The sequence below is a fragment of the Artemia franciscana genome, chromosome 12 (assembly GCF_032884065.1).
Source record: "Artemia franciscana chromosome 12, ASM3288406v1, whole genome shotgun sequence".
NCBI lineage: Eukaryota > Metazoa > Arthropoda > Branchiopoda > Anostraca > Artemiidae > Artemia > Artemia franciscana.
Window position 1 is genome coordinate 19,588,153 of NC_088874.1, and position 18,549 is coordinate 19,606,701.

An 18,549-nucleotide genomic window follows, 5' to 3' on the forward strand; every position below is an offset into this window, starting at 1 on the left:
ACCAACACCTAGTTGGTGGGGGCGCTTCATGCCCCCCAAGCCCCCCCCCGCGCACGTAAGTCGTTACGCACCATATTAGTTACGCGCCATTGTAGTTGTGTCACTGTGTCCCACCTGCGAATATAGGTATATATATATATATATATATATATATATATATATATATATATATATATATATATATATATATATATATATATATATATATATATATATATATATATGTGTGTTTTTAACTGCGTAAAACTTGCGAATATACAACATCCTTTGCTGTCCCATTGTCTGTGTATATAAATAGATTGTCAGGTTTACCGACTCTTGAACATGCAACATATAATTGTCCATGGGAAAACAATCCGTATTCAGATCTATATCGCATTTTTCTAATGATTGCCCTTGAGCTTTGTTGATGGTAATTGGTAATCGAATATTCCCTGTGTCCCCGTCGTCATTAATATATTCCCCCTTTGTCCTTCCGGCGTCCCTGTTGTAGTTGTGTCCCTGTGTCCCAGTCGTCATTTGTGTCCCGGTGTCCCAGTCTGTAGCGTCATAAAGTCTTCAATGGCTCTGGTGGTGCAGCCAGTTTAGGAAGTTTAACTTTTCCTGAGGCGCAACACATTCCCATTGTTTCTCAATTAAATTTCAAGGCCTTGCAATAGGGACAAATTTTAGACTTAGTCCCGATTTGAACACATCTACTCAAGCTATAATCATCGACTGGGCTGTACCTGAATACTAGGCGATAATTTTGACGTTGCTCTTATGATTCCTCGACACGCTTTCTTTTGGCATTATCTCTTTGAGTCGCAAGCCTGTTTTCACGTTGTTCTTGTGATTCCTCGGTACGCTTTCTTTTGGCATTATCTGTTTGAGCCGCAAGCCTGTTATCACGTTGTTCTTGTGATTCCTCGGCATGATTTTTTTCGGTAATTTCTCTTTGAGCCTCAAAGCTGTTTTCACGTTGTTCTTGTGATTCCTCGGCATACTTTCGCGTTGCTCTCGTGGCTCCTCGACACGCCTTTTTTGACGTAAATTCATTCTAAAGCTCAACAATTTCTAATATACCTCAACTTTAGGGTTTTTGTTTTAAGGTTTTCTAATTCCTTTAATCCATTGTCAAAATATATTGAAATATTTGTGCAATTACCAGTTTTTTACATTTTAAACAATTTAATAAAAAGCCTCAATTTTTTTGAATACTTATTATTCAAAAAAAGTATTAATGAATATTTGATTAAGATAGAGTGGTAGAGAAAGTGAAAGAGAACGGAAACCTCTTTTTTCTAGTTTTTTTTTAAATGATTGCCATTGTGCTTAGTTTTTTCTTTTTTCCTTTTTATTTTTTCCTTTTTTCAGTTTTTTCTTTTTTAGTTTGTTTTTCTTTTTTAGTTTTTTCTTTTTTCATTTTTTCGTTTTTTTCGTTTTTCTTTTTTCTTTCTTTTCTTTTAGTTTTTGTCTCGAAAGAGAGGATCAAAGCCAATGTACTGCTTGAAAGTGTTAATAAAGATTGTATCATTGAATGCTTAATTAATAATAGAGTGGCAGAGAAAATGGAAAAGAACTGAAACCTGTTTTTTTTTTTATTTTAATGATTGCCATTGAGCTTAGTTTTTTCTTTTTTTTTTTTTCATCGATAGTGGTTGTGCAGTGGGTTTGATCTTAGCTTGGTAAAACGGGACCCAAAGATCGAATCATGCTTCAGAAATGTACTGCAGGGCCGACGCAGGGACCTTAGTAGTCAAGAAGCGTCATTAATCTGATACAATACAATTTTTTTTTTCATTTTTCTTTTTTTCATTTTTTCAGTTTTTTCTTCTTTTTTGTTTCTTTTTTAGTTTTTTTTTTCTTTTTTCTTTTTTTCTTTTTATTTTTTTTTGTTCTTTAGTTTTTGTTTTTTCTTTTTTTAGTTTTTCTTTTTTTAGTTCTTCCTTTTTTAGTTTTTCCATTTTTTAGGTTTTCTTTTATTTTTTAAGTTCTTTTCCATTTTCAGTTTTTTTCTTTTTTTAGTTTCTTCTTTTATTTCTTTTTTAGATTTTTTGCATTTTTTAGTTTTTTTAGTTGTTTTTAGTTTTTTTTTCTTTTTTCCATTTTAGTTTTCTTTTAGTTTTTTTATTTTTTTAGTTTTTTCTTAGTTTCTGTTTTAGTTTTTGTCCTTTTGTTAGTTTTCTTTTATTTTTTTTTGTTTTTTTAGTTTTTTATTTAGTTTTTTCTTTTTTTTTTAGTTTATTTCCTTTTTTAATTTTCTTTTTTTTTTCTGATTTTTTCCTGATTTTTTTCCTATAGAAGATAGTGTAACGGACATACATACAACTTATTTATATATATATAGATATCTATACAATATACTAGCTGTTGGTATGGCGCTTCGCGCCACACCAACACCTAGTTGATGGGGGCACTTCGTGCCCCCCAAAACTAAAAAAACTGAAAAGAAAAAATAAAAAACTAAGAAACTAAAAAAAAGCAGAAAATCAGTAAAGCAGAAAACGTGATTGAAAGCACTTTTACACCTGGAGTAGCCGAATTATACTACGTTTCACTTTCAGAAAGAAAAGCAATAATGGAAGTCATTGATAATAAATTAAATGTTAATATAATATTATCACTATTTCAAAAACAATACATTAAAACTTGTTTCAATGCAAAACAAAAACGCAAAGTGCGAGTAACACATACAAAAGTGAATGAACGAGAACCTCTTAAACTGTTACTTCATAAATGACAGATGACTAAGATTAAAAAACTTAAAAACGAAAATGAAGGATGTGACATTGATTTATCCTACCAACAACTACATCAAAATAATCCAAGATTACCGTTCTTATTTCTTTTCGATACATTTGACATCAATAAAAAGCTGACTTTCAAATACACAATTCACCTATCTCCTCTTCAAAAAGTAAAATTAAACGGATGTTTTAAGAAAAAAGAAAATTGTCCAATTCGAATAGAAAATACTATTGTTGGTAAAAAAAAAACTATTAAACCATTGCTTAAAAGAAAACAAATTGAACAAACTGAGCAAGGAAAAATAAAGAATGAATCGGTATAATTATATCATACCATCAACTGATTGAAAATAGTGGCTTTACTTCCATTTTTTATACCATTAGCAGTTGCGATAGGTAAAGCTGCTTTAACAAGTGGTGCTGCTGCCTAAAGAACGTATGCAGTTAATAAAGTTACTGATAAAATTGCTGTTAGCTCTGATGGAGCTTTATAATTAACTGGAAAAATAGGCGGACCTTTAAAATTATCTAGCGCTCCATGAAAAGTTGGAGGAGCTTCTGGACTACCAGGTACAGAGAAAATCGTTGGAATGGCAAACATCAAAGTTCCTAAGAAACGTGGAAGACCCATAAATACTTGTTGATATCGTAGTTTCAGCCCTTATCCAACAAAATGAGAAGTACGTAACAAAGAAAAAAGCAAATGATACCGTTAACAAGTATTGATATAACTGCTGAATGACACCACATTCCTTACTTTAGTGGTACATTTTCTCGACATAAATTACCAAGTAAAATAAAGAAAAAAGAATGTGGCGTAATAAATGATAAACGCATGGGACTTCTTATTTCGGTGATCCCCAATTCTCAATTGTAGAATTTTATTATTCCTTTGGAATCCAACCTGGAAATGAAATTATCAACTACTTAAAGACTTCAAATAAACAAATTGCCTGTCAGTCTACCCAAGCCCAATATTTTAACGATGCGAATTGTGGTCATTTTTGTCAATTATATAAAAAGAATATCTAAGTGAATGGATGTATAGAGTTTTAGCTAAAGATTATTTCCAAATACAATTGGAAGTAGAATTAGAAAAGAGATTATTTGTTCACCGTAAAAGTTTAAATGATATTGATATGTCATTAATGATTTCTTAATATCCAAATTTATATTTAGTGCTTCGGGCTTATTGGCCTTCGCCATGTTACCCCTTGCTACTTTAAGTCTTGGGACATTTCTTATCCGTCTTTTGGCTTATTAGTTCCTGTAAATAAGAAGTTTAAATATAGTTGTTTTTTATCTAGAGATCTATACTTTGCAGCTGATTTAGGTAGTATTCTTCTTGTATGTCTTCATGTGCCAACTAATTATCGAAATGCTACATCTAGTCGACAATATGCTAGGGACACTTATGTGCCCCTGTCAAATTTGCTGCGCAAAGTCAATTCATCAAATAAATCCCTTGTTATATGTCTTGACTTCAGCTCAGGCCTCAAAGATGCTGCTGCACCTCATGTTACAAAAATTCCGTTATTTAGAATTTTGGATACCATTTGCCTGAGTCATTCCTTACTAACAGTTGGTTTTCAAGAAGTGCTTGATATGTGATTCCTCATTGCAAAGTGTTTGCGTCAAATTCAAGTTTCCAATTTAGAGCTGATTAATTTGAAGTAAAATAACATATAACAAGGGATTTATTTATCTATATGGGCACATTTATTGAAATCTAATAAATTATTTGAAAACTGGTGAAAATTTTGCAAATTTTAAGAGGGGATCTTGGTTTTAGAGACTCCTGCTCCTCTGCCTACAAAAACGACGTTCATTGTGTTTTAGAATCATGTTTGGACTAAAACTCTTTTTTTTAGACTTGTCTGACCTTGACCGTCTTGACACTATCAATTCACTTTGACGTGATTTCAGTTATCTATAGCTGTTGGCTGTTGTATTTTCACTGTCAGAGAAGAGTTCAAATTCGCCGCATTTGGAAGTATTTTGTTTACTGCATTGGAGTAATGCTAGGAATAGAATACTTAATGTGTTTAGGACTGCCTCCAATTTTATGCTTTGGTAAGTGTTTGGTACAAAATTGTCTCTATCACTCTATCTACTGATCACTAATAAGACGAAACAAAAGGCTCTGAGGCCTGTATCTTCTTTCACTTCACACTTATGATAATGTTGATGTGGTATAAATTTTATCAGTGTTTTCAAGGAATGAGGAATTGCAATCAAAAATGAATATACCGAACGAAATTTTTGTTTGGTTAAAAACAAAATCCGAAGAAATTTACGCAATGCTAATAAAGTAAGAAACATATTGTTAAAAGGAATGCAATTAACATTATTAGCAATTAGGCCCATAAGATATTTTTAGTAATTTTGTTTTGGGAGAGTCAATTCCTAATAAATTCTTAAAAAGACGAAAAAGGTAGTGAATGGTTTCAAACCTATATAGAGGGTAAGGGTGAATCTCGAGCAAAATCTTGAAGGAGGTCCCATGTGACAAGGACGCCCATGGTTAAAATCTTGGGAGGCCAAATGTGACAAAGGTGCAAATAATTGACCCAATTGACAAATTTATTCTAAAAAAGAGTAGAAAAATTAAAAAAAATAAATAAGAGGGTGCCGAAAAAGATCTTGGGGGGCCTGGGTTCCCCTGTCCCCTGGATCCGCCATTGATAGAGGGATAGAGGGATTAGTTAAGAAAAAACAAAATTTGCTTTTATACCGAACATAAAAGAAATTAAGGAGAAAACAATAAAAACTTAGTGATATTTTGGTAGATTGAATTTTTAAAGTTAGACCTTTTTTTTTAATTAGATTAAAAAAAAACATGCAAAACCAGGTGTTTCATATGAAAATGTGACTTGTTATAGGGTAGACTGCTAAAATTCCGAAAACTACCTTCCTCTCCCTTTTCCTTTCCTTGCGTATATAACTTGAACTATATTAAGCTAATGAGTCCTCCTTATTTGTCAGTCTTGTTTAAACTTATTTACATACAAGAAAACCACATAACATGTGTCTGAAAAGAATACAATTAATGAAAAAGAAACCAACAAAATAAAAAATAAATAAAAAATTATAGCTTGGGTTAGTTCAAAACGGGAACAAGACAAACGGGTTTCTACAGTCCGTATAACAGACAATTAGCTTAGGCTCAGTTGAAATCTACAGTTTTAGGCACATTTTTGTTGAATATTTAAATTTACAAAGATAGTACTTTGATAGATTGGTGAGGTTCGGTTATTCATATAATGCGATTGGTTGGCCCCCTTCTCATATTTTTTGTTGTTGTAGTTTCCATAATTTAATTACTAAACTATAATATTTTCATAATATTTTGGTATATTTCATTATTTGTGTCAAATAAACGGTTAGTATAACCGTATATTTCAAAGCTTCATTGAAAAGACTTGATTCACTTTTTCTTATTCTTATTTCGGGGGAGAATTTATGGGTCCTTGTGAAAGGGTGGGGTGTGTGTCTGATGCCTCAGAAAATGAATTGCTATGCATAAGCTCCATAACTCTTCGTACATCTGAAGATAAATATAGAAGAGGGTATCGGGGGTCTCTAATCTCCCTTCGATTCGGCTTTGGACTCCCTTCGTAGATATGATCTCCCTTTGTATATTTCTACGAACTGATAGCTACCCTCTTAATTTAAAAAAGTGTTTTCTTTACGACTATGAGCTTATATCATAGGCTTACCTGCACTAAAGGTAGAGAGTTGTCGGAGGGAGGAGTATCTCAAGTGCTTTCAGCGAATTACCTACGAGAGGGGAGACAAATATTACTAGTAAATTTGTTTTCATTTATGTTGAAATGTAAAAATTGGGTTTATATATATATATATATATATATATATATATATATATATATATATATATATATATATATATATATATATATATATATATATATATATATATATATATATATATATATAGTTATATTAAGCATTTTGTGGAAACAAGCTGTAAGTAAGCTGTAAGTAAGGAATGACTCGTGCTAACAGTAACAAAAACTCTGAAAAAAGAGTTTTGATAACACTATATATTACAAGAATTGGCTTCGATTCCGAAGCCAATTCTTATGGTAATTCAAAATCATAAAATGCATCAACTTTAAAGCTTATTACCAAAAGAAAAATAGCCTCATCTCGAAAAATAGGGATAACACATCAAAATGGGTGAAAGATTTTGACGGGGAAATACTTTATATTTGAACATTCCTTGGTAGAATTTTCAACCCCCTACCACCAAAAACCTCCTGACGAAGAATAGGCTGGGTATAAAAGGCTGGAGCAGTTACGCGGCTGTGAGATTGTTGAGAATATCCACTTCGTCAGTCTCAATCCTCCGTCCCTATCTCCAAAAGGGGAATTCTGCTTGTGTGAACTCATAGTCATGTCAAGGCTATCCTTCACGAGTTTTCCTAACCAGAACCCTGACTGAAAACAGAGCTGCAGGGCGTCCTTGAGGAGCTAGGCCCCCATCGAGTAAATTAAAGCCCTATATACGGAGCAGCATTTGCACTAGATTCGGATTGATGAATAATTCTTCTGGTTTTTATCTGTTTTGGTGATTTTTATTTTTTTTTTTAATTTTTTCCTAGCTAAGTTATCTATTATGGGCTGTGTTCCCATAGTAGTTCAATATAGGTAGGCTTGAGTATGTAAGGAGTCGGATATAGGCTAATAGGCTTGAGATTACTTGTACAAGATTTCGATTCTTGTTGATGGAGAATCACCAATCGTAGAAAACCATATTATGAGCACAATTGGCACAGGATTTCACAAAGCATCTATTATTACAAAACTCACTTTAAATAATTTCTTAGACAAGATTGCTTTTCCATTTACGAAATATTAGAAGAAGATATTAGAAGAAGCTGGGTAAACTCAAAAAACAAATTACATATCTTTGCCTTGTATCCCAATTGTGTCACAGAGGTTAAGAAGAGAATTAAAAAAAACAAAAACGGCACTTAAATTAGGACAAACTATAAGCTCTTTGCTAAATAATGGAAAAGGCAAAGTTCCAAGAAACATACAAAAGGGATATACAAAATTCCATGCTCTTGTGGCAAATTTTATGCAGGTAGAACACAGCAGAATTTAGAAAATAGGCTACAGCAACACAAAAATGCATAGACTGCTCGCTAAAGCAAAATAAAAAACCTGGAAATTTGAATCAGCTATAGCAAAATACGTGTATACTTTTCCTCGCCATAGTGTTTATTTCATCCGAGAAAATTGTAGATACGTCTGTAGGACTTCTGCAAAGTTTCAGAGAAATTACAGAAATGAATTATTTATGGGGTATGAGTATTAATATAGATTTATTGGATTTTAGGATAAGTTCAATTTATAATAGTTTAATTAAGGACCAGGTAAAACCTTTAACGAGTAGTGATTTACATAATTGTCCTGAATTATGTCCTGAGGTAAAACCTTTAACGAGTAGTGATTTGCATAATTGTCCTGAAACAAGTGATAATCTTGTGAACAAAAGTCAGAATGAGGTCAATGCTGGAAAAAGTCAATGGACTGCAGCTAAACTAGCAAAAAAAATCCATTTTATTTATAATTCATGAAATTGTTCATTAACCTATAAGATTTATTTAAGGGTGATCGGCCTGGGGTCTGGTGACCTTCTTTTGTTTGTTCATTTAAATATAGTATTCACTTTTAATAGATTCTCATTCATACACTGACTGTTCAGAGAAGAGTGGCCCATGGTATCACTATAAACATTCGCTTTGGTTTTTTCTTTAGTTTTGGGACATCAGTGCTGGAAATGTGTTTATAATGTGAGATTCTTATTTATTTGTTGTTATAATTTTTTTTTCTTCGTGTGTTTAGTTGTAGTGTTTTTTTTTCGTGTGTGTTGTTTAAAAAAACATTTTTTTCTTCTTTTTGTTGCATTCTTTCTTTTTTTTTTCCGTTGGGATAGGCTCCCGGACATGGGGCTGAAATATTCTGAATAATGTATGAAGCGAAGCTAGTAATAGGTCCAGTCTGAAATCGACAGTCAAGCTTGGGTTTATCTCATTCCCGATTACATGGCTTACTTTAACGGGCTTTTCCCTAAGGATTACACTAGAAGCCACAGGAAATCATAATATCGAATTGAGTGGTAAAACTCTCCTAGATTTAGATAATGCAGATGATTTGAATCTCTTAAATAAAAATACTAGTAAAATGAACGAGGTTTTGGAGGTTTTGTAGAATTAAGAATTTTTGAGAATATGCTTGGAAATTATTTCAAGAACGCTAATTTTCTTAACTTAGAGATAAATGAGGAATAAGTGGTGATGCTTAGATAGAAAAATGTTAAAGTTTGCTCTTTCCTTATATTAATGGTCTTATTAGTATGGATGGTGGATGGGTAAAGGTGTAAAAAGGGGAATAGTCAAGGCATAGGATGTTTTCTTTTTTTACAGCTAGTGAAAGTTTGGAAGCGTGTGAAAAAAAGCATTCAAACCAATTTTAGTACACAAAAAAACATTAATGAAAGAGTTTAAGTATTGTTCTGAACCGTTGGCACTGCAAAATATTAATGAAAACATACAAACGGTTATCCCTAGGAATATCAAAGGATTGTCTTAGCAATTGTTTAAGTGACTGTATCTGAAACAAATAGAGGGATAAGGAATCCATGTTCGATCTCACTATTTCTGTAATAAAGGAAAGACCACACATTATGGGTGAAGAAAATAAGCTGACCAAAATTGGGCAATTCGACCATTCAACTGAGGCCAAATGAAAAGTACGGCTTCTTTGAATGAAGCGCGAGGTCATGAAAAGATTTAAAGGGAAACAATAAATTAACTGCAGGGAATAAAGATTGAAGCTATGAACATACTGGAGGGGGGGAATGATTGCTGAAGTATTTTGGTCTCAGATGGTTTTGCACTGCCAAGAGCTGTCAGCAGTAGTGGTTGCACCGATAGGTTTGGGAGTGATGAGTCTCTAGGTAATATAAATGAAATTAAAACCTATCATTCTTAATATTTTTCTCTTGTAGAATATCCATGGAGCAGTATCGATGGTTTGACAGAATGGATTTATTTCCTTGAATATCCAAGAGCTATTGATCCTGTAAAAATGTTTTGTAAGTATTTATAGTTGCTTTATAATTATATCTTACCCAAAGATCAACAAATATTTTGAATTTAATGCAAAAATCTAGGTTAGATCAGTGACATTTTCCTCACATCTATTCAGAGAAATATTTTGGTTGCGAGAGCTTGTCTTTTAAAGTTCCTTGGAAGCTTTGGGGGAAACTTTTTTATACATCAAGGAGGCACACTCGTGCCTCTATAAAGAGGCGACACACGACAATGTTAAGCGATCTTCGGTTCCAGTGGTCGCAGACGGATGGGGAGGGATGCATTTCGTAGCCCGAGCTCCAACTAAGAAACCTGCAAAATTTCATCCCCCTCCAACTTTTTCTTCATGGGGAAAATCTGGCCGAAAGTTTCGACCTGTCAACCCAAGCCCCCCTTTAACGTTGTCCGATCGGGCTGAAATTCACAAGTTAAGGTCCCCTAGGGCCCAGGAGCTTATCCGCGAAATTTCAGCTTGATCCGATAACTCCTTCCCTGTTTTCCAGAAACCACGCATAGCCACTTAAAATTCATTTACTTTTTTTTCCTAGACGCCTACAGGTCACATCCGATATCGGATCTGAGTGTACGAAGACTCATTGGATGCGGAATTCTCCGAGTAAGTGCCCATGAAAGTTTCGTAGGAAAATCTTAACCCCCCGAAAGTTTCGACCCTCCACCCCCCCCCCCCCCCCCCCCTACCCCTTTTAACGTTGTCCGATCGGGCTGAAATTCACAAGTTAAGGTCCCCTACGGCCCAGGAGCTTATCTGCGAAATTTCAGCTTGATCCGATAACTCCTTCCCTGTTTTCCAGAAACCACCCATTAGCTATTTAATTAACGGATTTCTCTCCATAAGAGCCCATGTTAATTTGAAATTTTTAAAGCTATTCAGAAGTTATATTTACACACATGCAAGTTATTAGCTCAGTTGGTAGAGCGTGAGACTTTTAATCCTCGGGTCAAGGGTTCAAGTCCCTTACGGGCGGTTTTTTTTCACAACATCAGAAAAATTTTGATAACACCTGGACAGCTTATCATTTGAGAGATAACAGAATATTAGCTTCTTATGAGCAAAAGAAACATTTCGGTCATTCTATCTATTTTTTTTTTCTATTTTATACAATGATTTAAAAGCGGGGGGGGGGGTTCCTCTCCTAATTCCTGTACGAGGAGTACAGGAATTATTAAATTACATCCACCATTGATTGTAGAAAAACGTACAGAATTAATATGAAAAAAAATTAAACCTGTACAAAAGAGTCTTTAAAAGCGGGTGGTTTGCCTCTCCTAATAGTCTTCTTATAGTCCTAATAGTCTAATAGTCCCATGTTAATTTTTGAAATTCTTAAAAGTTACGAATATCAACATTCAAGTACATCAAAATAATCAGCTCGGCACGGCGAGAATGACTGCAAGCATCATGAAAATCCAGCTCCATTCCAGAAAAAAATTTGATAACACCTGGACAGCTTATCATTTGAGAGATAACAGAATATTAGCTTCTTATGAGCAAAAGAAACATTTCGGTCATTCTATCTATTTTTTTTCTATTTTATACAATGATTTAAAAGCGGGGGGGGCGGCAGCCACCCAAGTTCTTCTCCTAATTCCTGTACGAGGAGTACAGGAATTATTAAATTACATCCACCATGGATTGTAGAAAAACGTACAGAAATAATATGAAAAAAACTTCGTTTTCTTAAAGAGTTAAAGAGGCTGCGTCCCAAAGTCGAACCTTAAAACGTACAGGAATTAGAAGAGGCAGTTGGGGGGCTGCCGCCCCCCAAACCCCCAGCTTTTAAAGACTCTTTTGTACAGGTTTTTTGTTTTTTTGCTAACCCCCAGCTCTTGGCTTCGGAAAGGCCCTCTTTTAATTAACAAAAAATTGAAATGAATGAATAATGGGATAACTTCGAAAAATGTTAAACACAAGAGGACAGGAGAACCATTGCGCCGAAACTAGTAATTAGTAACAATGAAGTCCCCCCCCCAAAAAAAAAAAACCTGTACGAAAGAGTCTTTAAAAGCTGGGGGTTTGGGGGGCGGCAGCCCCCCAACTGCCTCTTCTAATTCCTGTACGTTTTAACGTTCGACTTTGGGACGCAGCCTCTTTAACTCTTTAAGAAAACGAAGTTTATTTCATATTATTTTCATAAATATACCAAGGTTCGGACATTTAAGCCTCCATAAGGCATTTTTTTTTCAAAATTAGGCACTTTTAATTATCTTACTATCAGTTTTATAAAAAGTGTGAGTTTTTACCGTTTTTACAAGATTATTTTAATTTCCTCTTGATTGTAGTTGTAATTATATCAGGGAGTACTGCCGAGGATTATTGAGGAGTGAGGGGATGTTCAAAACAAGAAAGGCCAATTGGTAAACTAACATAAGCGTGAACACATATCAAAAATAAAGCTGACTTATAAGACCGTCTAGCAAATTAACGGTGTTGATTTTGGAATTAAAAGTCCTTATAAAAAGCCTTCATATGGTCATTGTTGTTGGTATAACGCTAGCATTTCTATCACCGCAACGTCACCCAAGTTTTGTTTTTCTCTTCCTCATCAAAATAGAACTAATGTTCCCAACTTACATAAACAGGCTTGACTGTCTTCTGGATAAAAGTCCCATAATACTGTAGGCTATTAGCCATATTCTCACTTTACCTTCACCCAGACAATATGTAATTTAGATTTTTTCTCATTGCGACATAATAGATCTTTGCCCCCTTTTCTTCTATCTGGACGCCCTCGAGAGAGCGCTTTCATTCCTGAAAAATGAATTTACTGTTTAAGAGGATAATTTTGAATTAGCAAGTAATCAAACAGGGCGCATGGCTGCCTAAATAGTATCCCTATTCCAGTTATGATGATTGAATGGGGGGTGAGCACGCTTAAGCTACGACGTGACAGGTTACTTGTGAAGTATTTCATTAAAAAATTGACTTTAAATGAGGATATAATCAAGATGGGAATTATAAAAAATTGTAACAATGATGTTGATGAGTGATGAAGGATAGGAATGCTCCAGCTTTTTATAGGTGTAATTGCTTTCAAATGAGTGCCCAAATATAGTACCCATTAATGAGATAGTTTTTTAGGATGATATATTGAATAATCTATGTTGAATAAAGAACAACGTGTATTTTCCTGTATGATAATAACTTGACTCTCAAACATGACTGGCTAAGACAAGCTGACCACTTAAGAGACCATATGAAAAATTTTACTGATAGCTTCAAGTCAGATAAAGGTGCTGGCTGTGCAGTGCTGGTCCCCAGTATGTCAGTTTCATACAGTTTCAAGTTAACAGGAAGTCTATCTATTTTTTCAATTGAGATGATTGCTATGTATTTTCATCCTTTCAATTCCATACTTTTCTCGCTTTACCGTTTACTAATTAAATTTATCCTTATTAGAAGCCAACGGCGCAGATTTTACAAACTAGTCATTTTTTAGTACTCACAAAGTTAAATAGAACCTCAAGTGACTTTCTTTAATGGTTAAATGATTATCAGTAACAGCATAAATATTCGAAAAGCTAATGCTTGTTCAGTATTACTTTAATTAGGAACATTCTGATCAAGATTTATTATTATGAACAATGGGAATCCACTTTTTTAAGAGATGCTAAATTGTTCTTATCAGATTTCGAATAGACAGCGTTGATATATTGTCAAAGGGTTCTAAACGTCAATTTTTGTACCGTAATTTATTGCTTAAATTGGGTTTGTTTCTCAGCTTTAGTCTATCATTTTTTTCGGTGGATAAATTACTATATCAAATTTTAAATAGATTCCAATATATTCTACAAGATTAAGCCCCAATTTCTGATCTTTCTCATGAATAAGTGATTGTTTTAGATCAATTATTCATTTTTATAGATGACGGCGTGCTTCTCTTTTTTGCCAGCATTCAACTAGAGAATTTTGCGCTAGAAAACATGGCCTACCGAAGGATGAGAGAGGAGGGTGGACCAAATAATGAAATTATAGACACTCATCATGAATACAGGAATACTGTTGAAGACTATATCACAAATATAAGGTGACTAATAATTTGTACACAGCACAGAAGACACAGTTTTAAAAATTGTGTTGTTGGTATTTAACATGTTTGTGAATCGGTTTACCACACCTAAGCATTCATTTACACTATATCCTTTTTGATTGTATAGCTCATTTAAGAGGGTTTTTTCCAACCATACGGAAAGTTGTTGCAACTTGTGAGTCAGGCTTATTACGCCCACGGGTGTATGATCAAATTCCAATTAAATTAAGTGTTTTCAATTTAGATTGTAGGGTTCTACTGACCCTTACGTAAGACTCTTGAGCTAGATAAATGATTCTTACGTAAGAAGGATAAATTTTTAATTTTTTGTATTTCTCATCAACTCACCAAACCTACGATCTTTTTGAATTATTGTAAGGAAATCCTTAGCTATTCATGATTCAACGCAAACAATCCTAAAAATTAGTAAAACTAAAAAAAAAATAAAAGAAAATAATCTGCTTTAATCAGAATAAACGTAGTATAGGTGACTTAGTGAAAACGGGCGTGTATCCCATGTAATAGTTTTTCCTGTCGTGACTTCTGATGGTCATAGAAACTTATAGGGGATCTTATTAAGGGGGTTCATTCAACTGGCAAGAAAATGCTTAAATATATTCTTAATAATCGTATGGTATTCAGAGGGTTTCACCCCAAATCCTCCCATGTCCAATTTTGGCCAATGGCATTCTCGTTGCCTCTGTTGCATAAGATAGAAATTTACCCAGGTAAGTAAAGTTATGCACTAGATCAACCTTTTCGTTACCCATCATCACCTTTTCACTCTTATTTGTTCCTAGCTTAAGTGACTTAGTCTTCTTAACATTAACTTCCAAACCTATTCTTGCACCTTGAAATCTCAAAGCCACCAAAAAGTCATTCCTTTTTCTACCATATTCATCTAAGACCCTAAAATCATCAGCATAATCTAAGTATAGAGTTTTTCCTTCTACAACGAATTCCGCGTTCTCCCATTGCCTTTGCCATACTCCTTAGGACAAAGTTTATCAAAATGATCCATATAAAGGATGATAGGTCGCAACCCTGCTAAACTCCTGATCTAATATAAAACCAGATACTAACCTTATTTTGTACTTTAACGGCTGCCATTTTATTCTTGTATATCTTCAATGCTAGCATAGACAGCAAAATACTGATGCCTAAGTAACGAGCAATGAGGGCATAGTGTATTATTTATTATTATTTTTATTTTTTTTTAGTCCAGGGCACTTTGTATAGAAGGAGTCGTCATAGAAACTACAAAAGGGGCTCATTCGATTGAAAATTAAAACAAGTAGTGTTTTTTTAATAGTTGAGAATGATCTGAGGGTTACAAACCTCCCCTCCGAATACTTATCATTTTCCCCAAACATATCCCATCAAAATTTTGAGATAGCCATTTTGTTGAACGTAGTTGGAAGGTTGGGAAATTATGTCGTTAAGGATGGCAGCCCCCACCCACAGACCTCAGGGCAAGGATTACAAGTTATGTTGTGGGGGCATGTAACGTTCTTAAAGAAAATATGGTCGTACAAACCTCGGAGGAAGGTCATTGGATTGGTAATCTGAAGGAGGATTATAGATTGTTTATCAACTAAATTCAATAAGCTCTTCATAAAAGAAGTATTTTTTTTTAAGTAAGGAGTCATATTAAAACTAAAGACTAGCAGATAAGTCTTATAATAGTTCAAACTTAAAATGACCAGAAAGTACTGTCAAAGAATACTTGAAACCCGAAATGAACAGAAATAAAAACAAATTATCACATAAAAGAAAAAGGTAACATAAAACATAGATGAATAATTATATGCTAAAACGTGTAGGAGTTGAAATGGATATTCAAGTCAAACTTAAGTGATCAAAAATGAATACAAATAAGAATTTATTTTCCCCTTTCTTTAGGCATAAGCCTTCCAAAGTCTTTTTGAATTAAATATGAATGGTAATGGAACAAAGGAATAAATTTATAACAAAGAAATCACTCAGCTGTTTTTATGTTTCTGACTCATTAAACTCTTGAAACATTGCAGACATCCTCTTTTGATAACCCAGTCTTTTACTTGTGTCTTAAATAAGCACTATACCGTCAAAATCTATTCAAAACTTTCCTCAACATCCCCTGTAGTTTCACCTTAATACCTTTGGCCTTTCCAGATACGCCCGGCATTAAACATTCTCCCTTTTCTCAATTGCAAATCCTATTCCTAAACTAAATATAAAAAAAAACAAGTTCGAAAAAAAACTAAAACTCAAAACAAACAGATATTATTCCGTATATGAAAGGGGTTGTCCTCTCCTCAATGCCCCACTCTTTACGCTGAAGTTTTGCTCTTTTTCACAACTATTTTTTTTAAACAATAAGAAACTTTAGCGTAAAGAGCAAGGCATTGAGGAAGGGATGACCCCTTTCATATACGGGATAATTTCTGTTTGTTTCGAGTTTTAGTGTCGTTCCTTACTTACAGTTAAAAAAATTGTTTATTTTTATTTAATTTCTGAACGTTTTTGAATTAATGCATGTTTTGATTTTGGCTCACCACACATGAATATTTAAAACGAAATTTGCATATTATTATTTTTTTTTTTTTTTGGCTAAATGACTCTCTCATAGTTTTGATTGGATAATTTTGATAAGAAAAAGGGGTGGGGCAGGATGCCTAGTTGCCCTCCAATTTTTGGCTACTTAAATGGCAACAAGAACATTTTATTATTTTTTACGAACGTTTTTATTGGTAATAAGTATGCATAACTTACGAATTAACTTACGTAATGAACTTCTATGCTTGTATATTTGTATTACGTATATGAGGGGGCTCAGCCCCTCGTCAATACCTTAATCTTCACACTAAAGCTTGAATTGTCCCAATTCTTTAAGAATTATCCCTGAATCAAAAAAGCCGTTGAATAAATAGTTGAAATTACTAAAAATATTTTAGTGTAAAGAGCGGGGTATTGAGGAGGAGACGAACCCCCTTATATACGTACCAATTTCTGTTCGTTTTCAGTTTTTATTCTGCTCCTTACTTCCAATCGGAAATTTTTTTTATTTATTTATTTCTCATTATTTTTTTAATAATGCTAAAAAATCCTTGGCCCCCTTCATGGGTATTCTCTTCCCTCATAATAAATTCCTCCATGGTAAGATCCTCCCATTTAACCACCGACCCCCTCCCCCAACGCCGAAAAGTTCCCCTGAAAACATCTTTACACTTCCTAATAATCTTTACTATGTGTAAACAATGGTCGTCCCCGAAGACATGGCGATTAGGTTTTTCAATTATGATGAGCATAATGGCTATCTCAAAATTTTGATCCAGTGACTTCGGAAAAAATGAGCGTGGGAGGGAGCCTCGGCGTCATCCAATTTTTGGTCACTTAAAAAGTGTAGTAGAACTTTTTATTTCCTTTAGAATAAGCCCTCTTATGTAATTTTAGGACCACTGGGTCGATAAGATCACCCCTGGAAAAAAAAACGCTTCCGTGACGTGTCTTCTGGCAAAAAATACAAATTATACATTCAATAGATAGGAGCTTGAAACTTCTACTGTAGGATTCTCTGACACGCTGAATGTGATGGCGTAATTTTCCCTAAGATTTTATGAATTTTAAGAGTTATTCCTCCCTATTTTCTAAAATATGGCTAATTTTCCCAGGCTGGTAGATTTTGATGGGTAGAACTAAATTTGATAAAAATTATATATTTAAAATCAGCATAAAAATATGATTCTTTTGATGTAGCTATTGGTATCGAAGTTTCGTTTTTTAGAGTTCCGGTTGCTATTGAGCTGGGTCGCTTTGTTACCACGAACTCTTTGATAATGAGAACATTTCAAAATTTAAAACGCTTCCCCAAAGGGCTGGGCAGGGGGGGGGGGTTCATGTCATCTCTGCAGGCACAGTTACTGGGCTTTTGGACTATTTTGAAAAATGTTACTATCTCAAAATTTTGATCTGGGTTGAGGCTGGAGGATCCAAAACGGGCAAGAGGGGCTTGTCACCCTAAGATCACTTTTCAAAGTTCCCCTGAACATGCCTAGAAATTTTCAATCTTATACCCTTAGTGTTTCTTCAGGTATCACTGATGCGCCCTTTTGACAACCAGCATGCGCTTAGCGTGTCTTGATTTTGTCCAACATCACCTCAACTTTAATCTGAAATTGTAACCTTAATACCCTAGACCTTTCTAGAGAACCAGGATCAAAATTTCCCTCCTTTCCTAAGAAAAAAAAACCCTATGGGGAACTTACATAGCTTTCAACCCTTGTCCTAGAGGCTACGGAGAGTCTGTATCATCACCAACGGCGTATCTTCTTTATCTTTAAATTTCCCGAATGAAATTGCTATCTAAAGTTTTGACCACATGTATTTGAGGGAAGAGCAGCTAAAACGACATGAGAGGCTAGTTGCCCTTATAATGGATGCTGTGCGATTATACACCGCTATGCATGATACACCAAGCTTGAAATGGATCCACTTAGTTAAATGAAGTTTCAAAGTAAATATCTATAAGAATCTTTTATTTTGTATGGACTTGGTAGCATAAATCTCTAGGGACGAATGTGTCAGAGGCCTTATTGCCTCTGAAACTGAAAAACTATAATACATAGTTCTCTGATAATTTCAAATCAATAAGGCTGTCAAAGAACT

The 18,549-nt window shown here is 34.1% G+C and overlaps 1 protein-coding gene across 2 annotated transcripts in view; it reads left to right on the top strand.

Moving 5' to 3' along the window:
* The window catches only part of LOC136033812 (piezo-type mechanosensitive ion channel component-like), a gene marked incomplete at its 3' end in the record, with an annotated part of 265,796 nt that overhangs the window by 114,407 nt on the left and 132,840 nt on the right, over positions 1-18,549 (top strand). For both annotated transcript variants that reach the window (XM_065714725.1, XM_065714726.1), the window contains 3 exon segments: positions 4,601-4,802; positions 9,769-9,855; positions 13,737-13,899. In XM_065714725.1, coding sequence (XP_065570797.1) covers positions 4,601-4,802; positions 9,769-9,855; positions 13,737-13,899 — 452 coding nt within the window.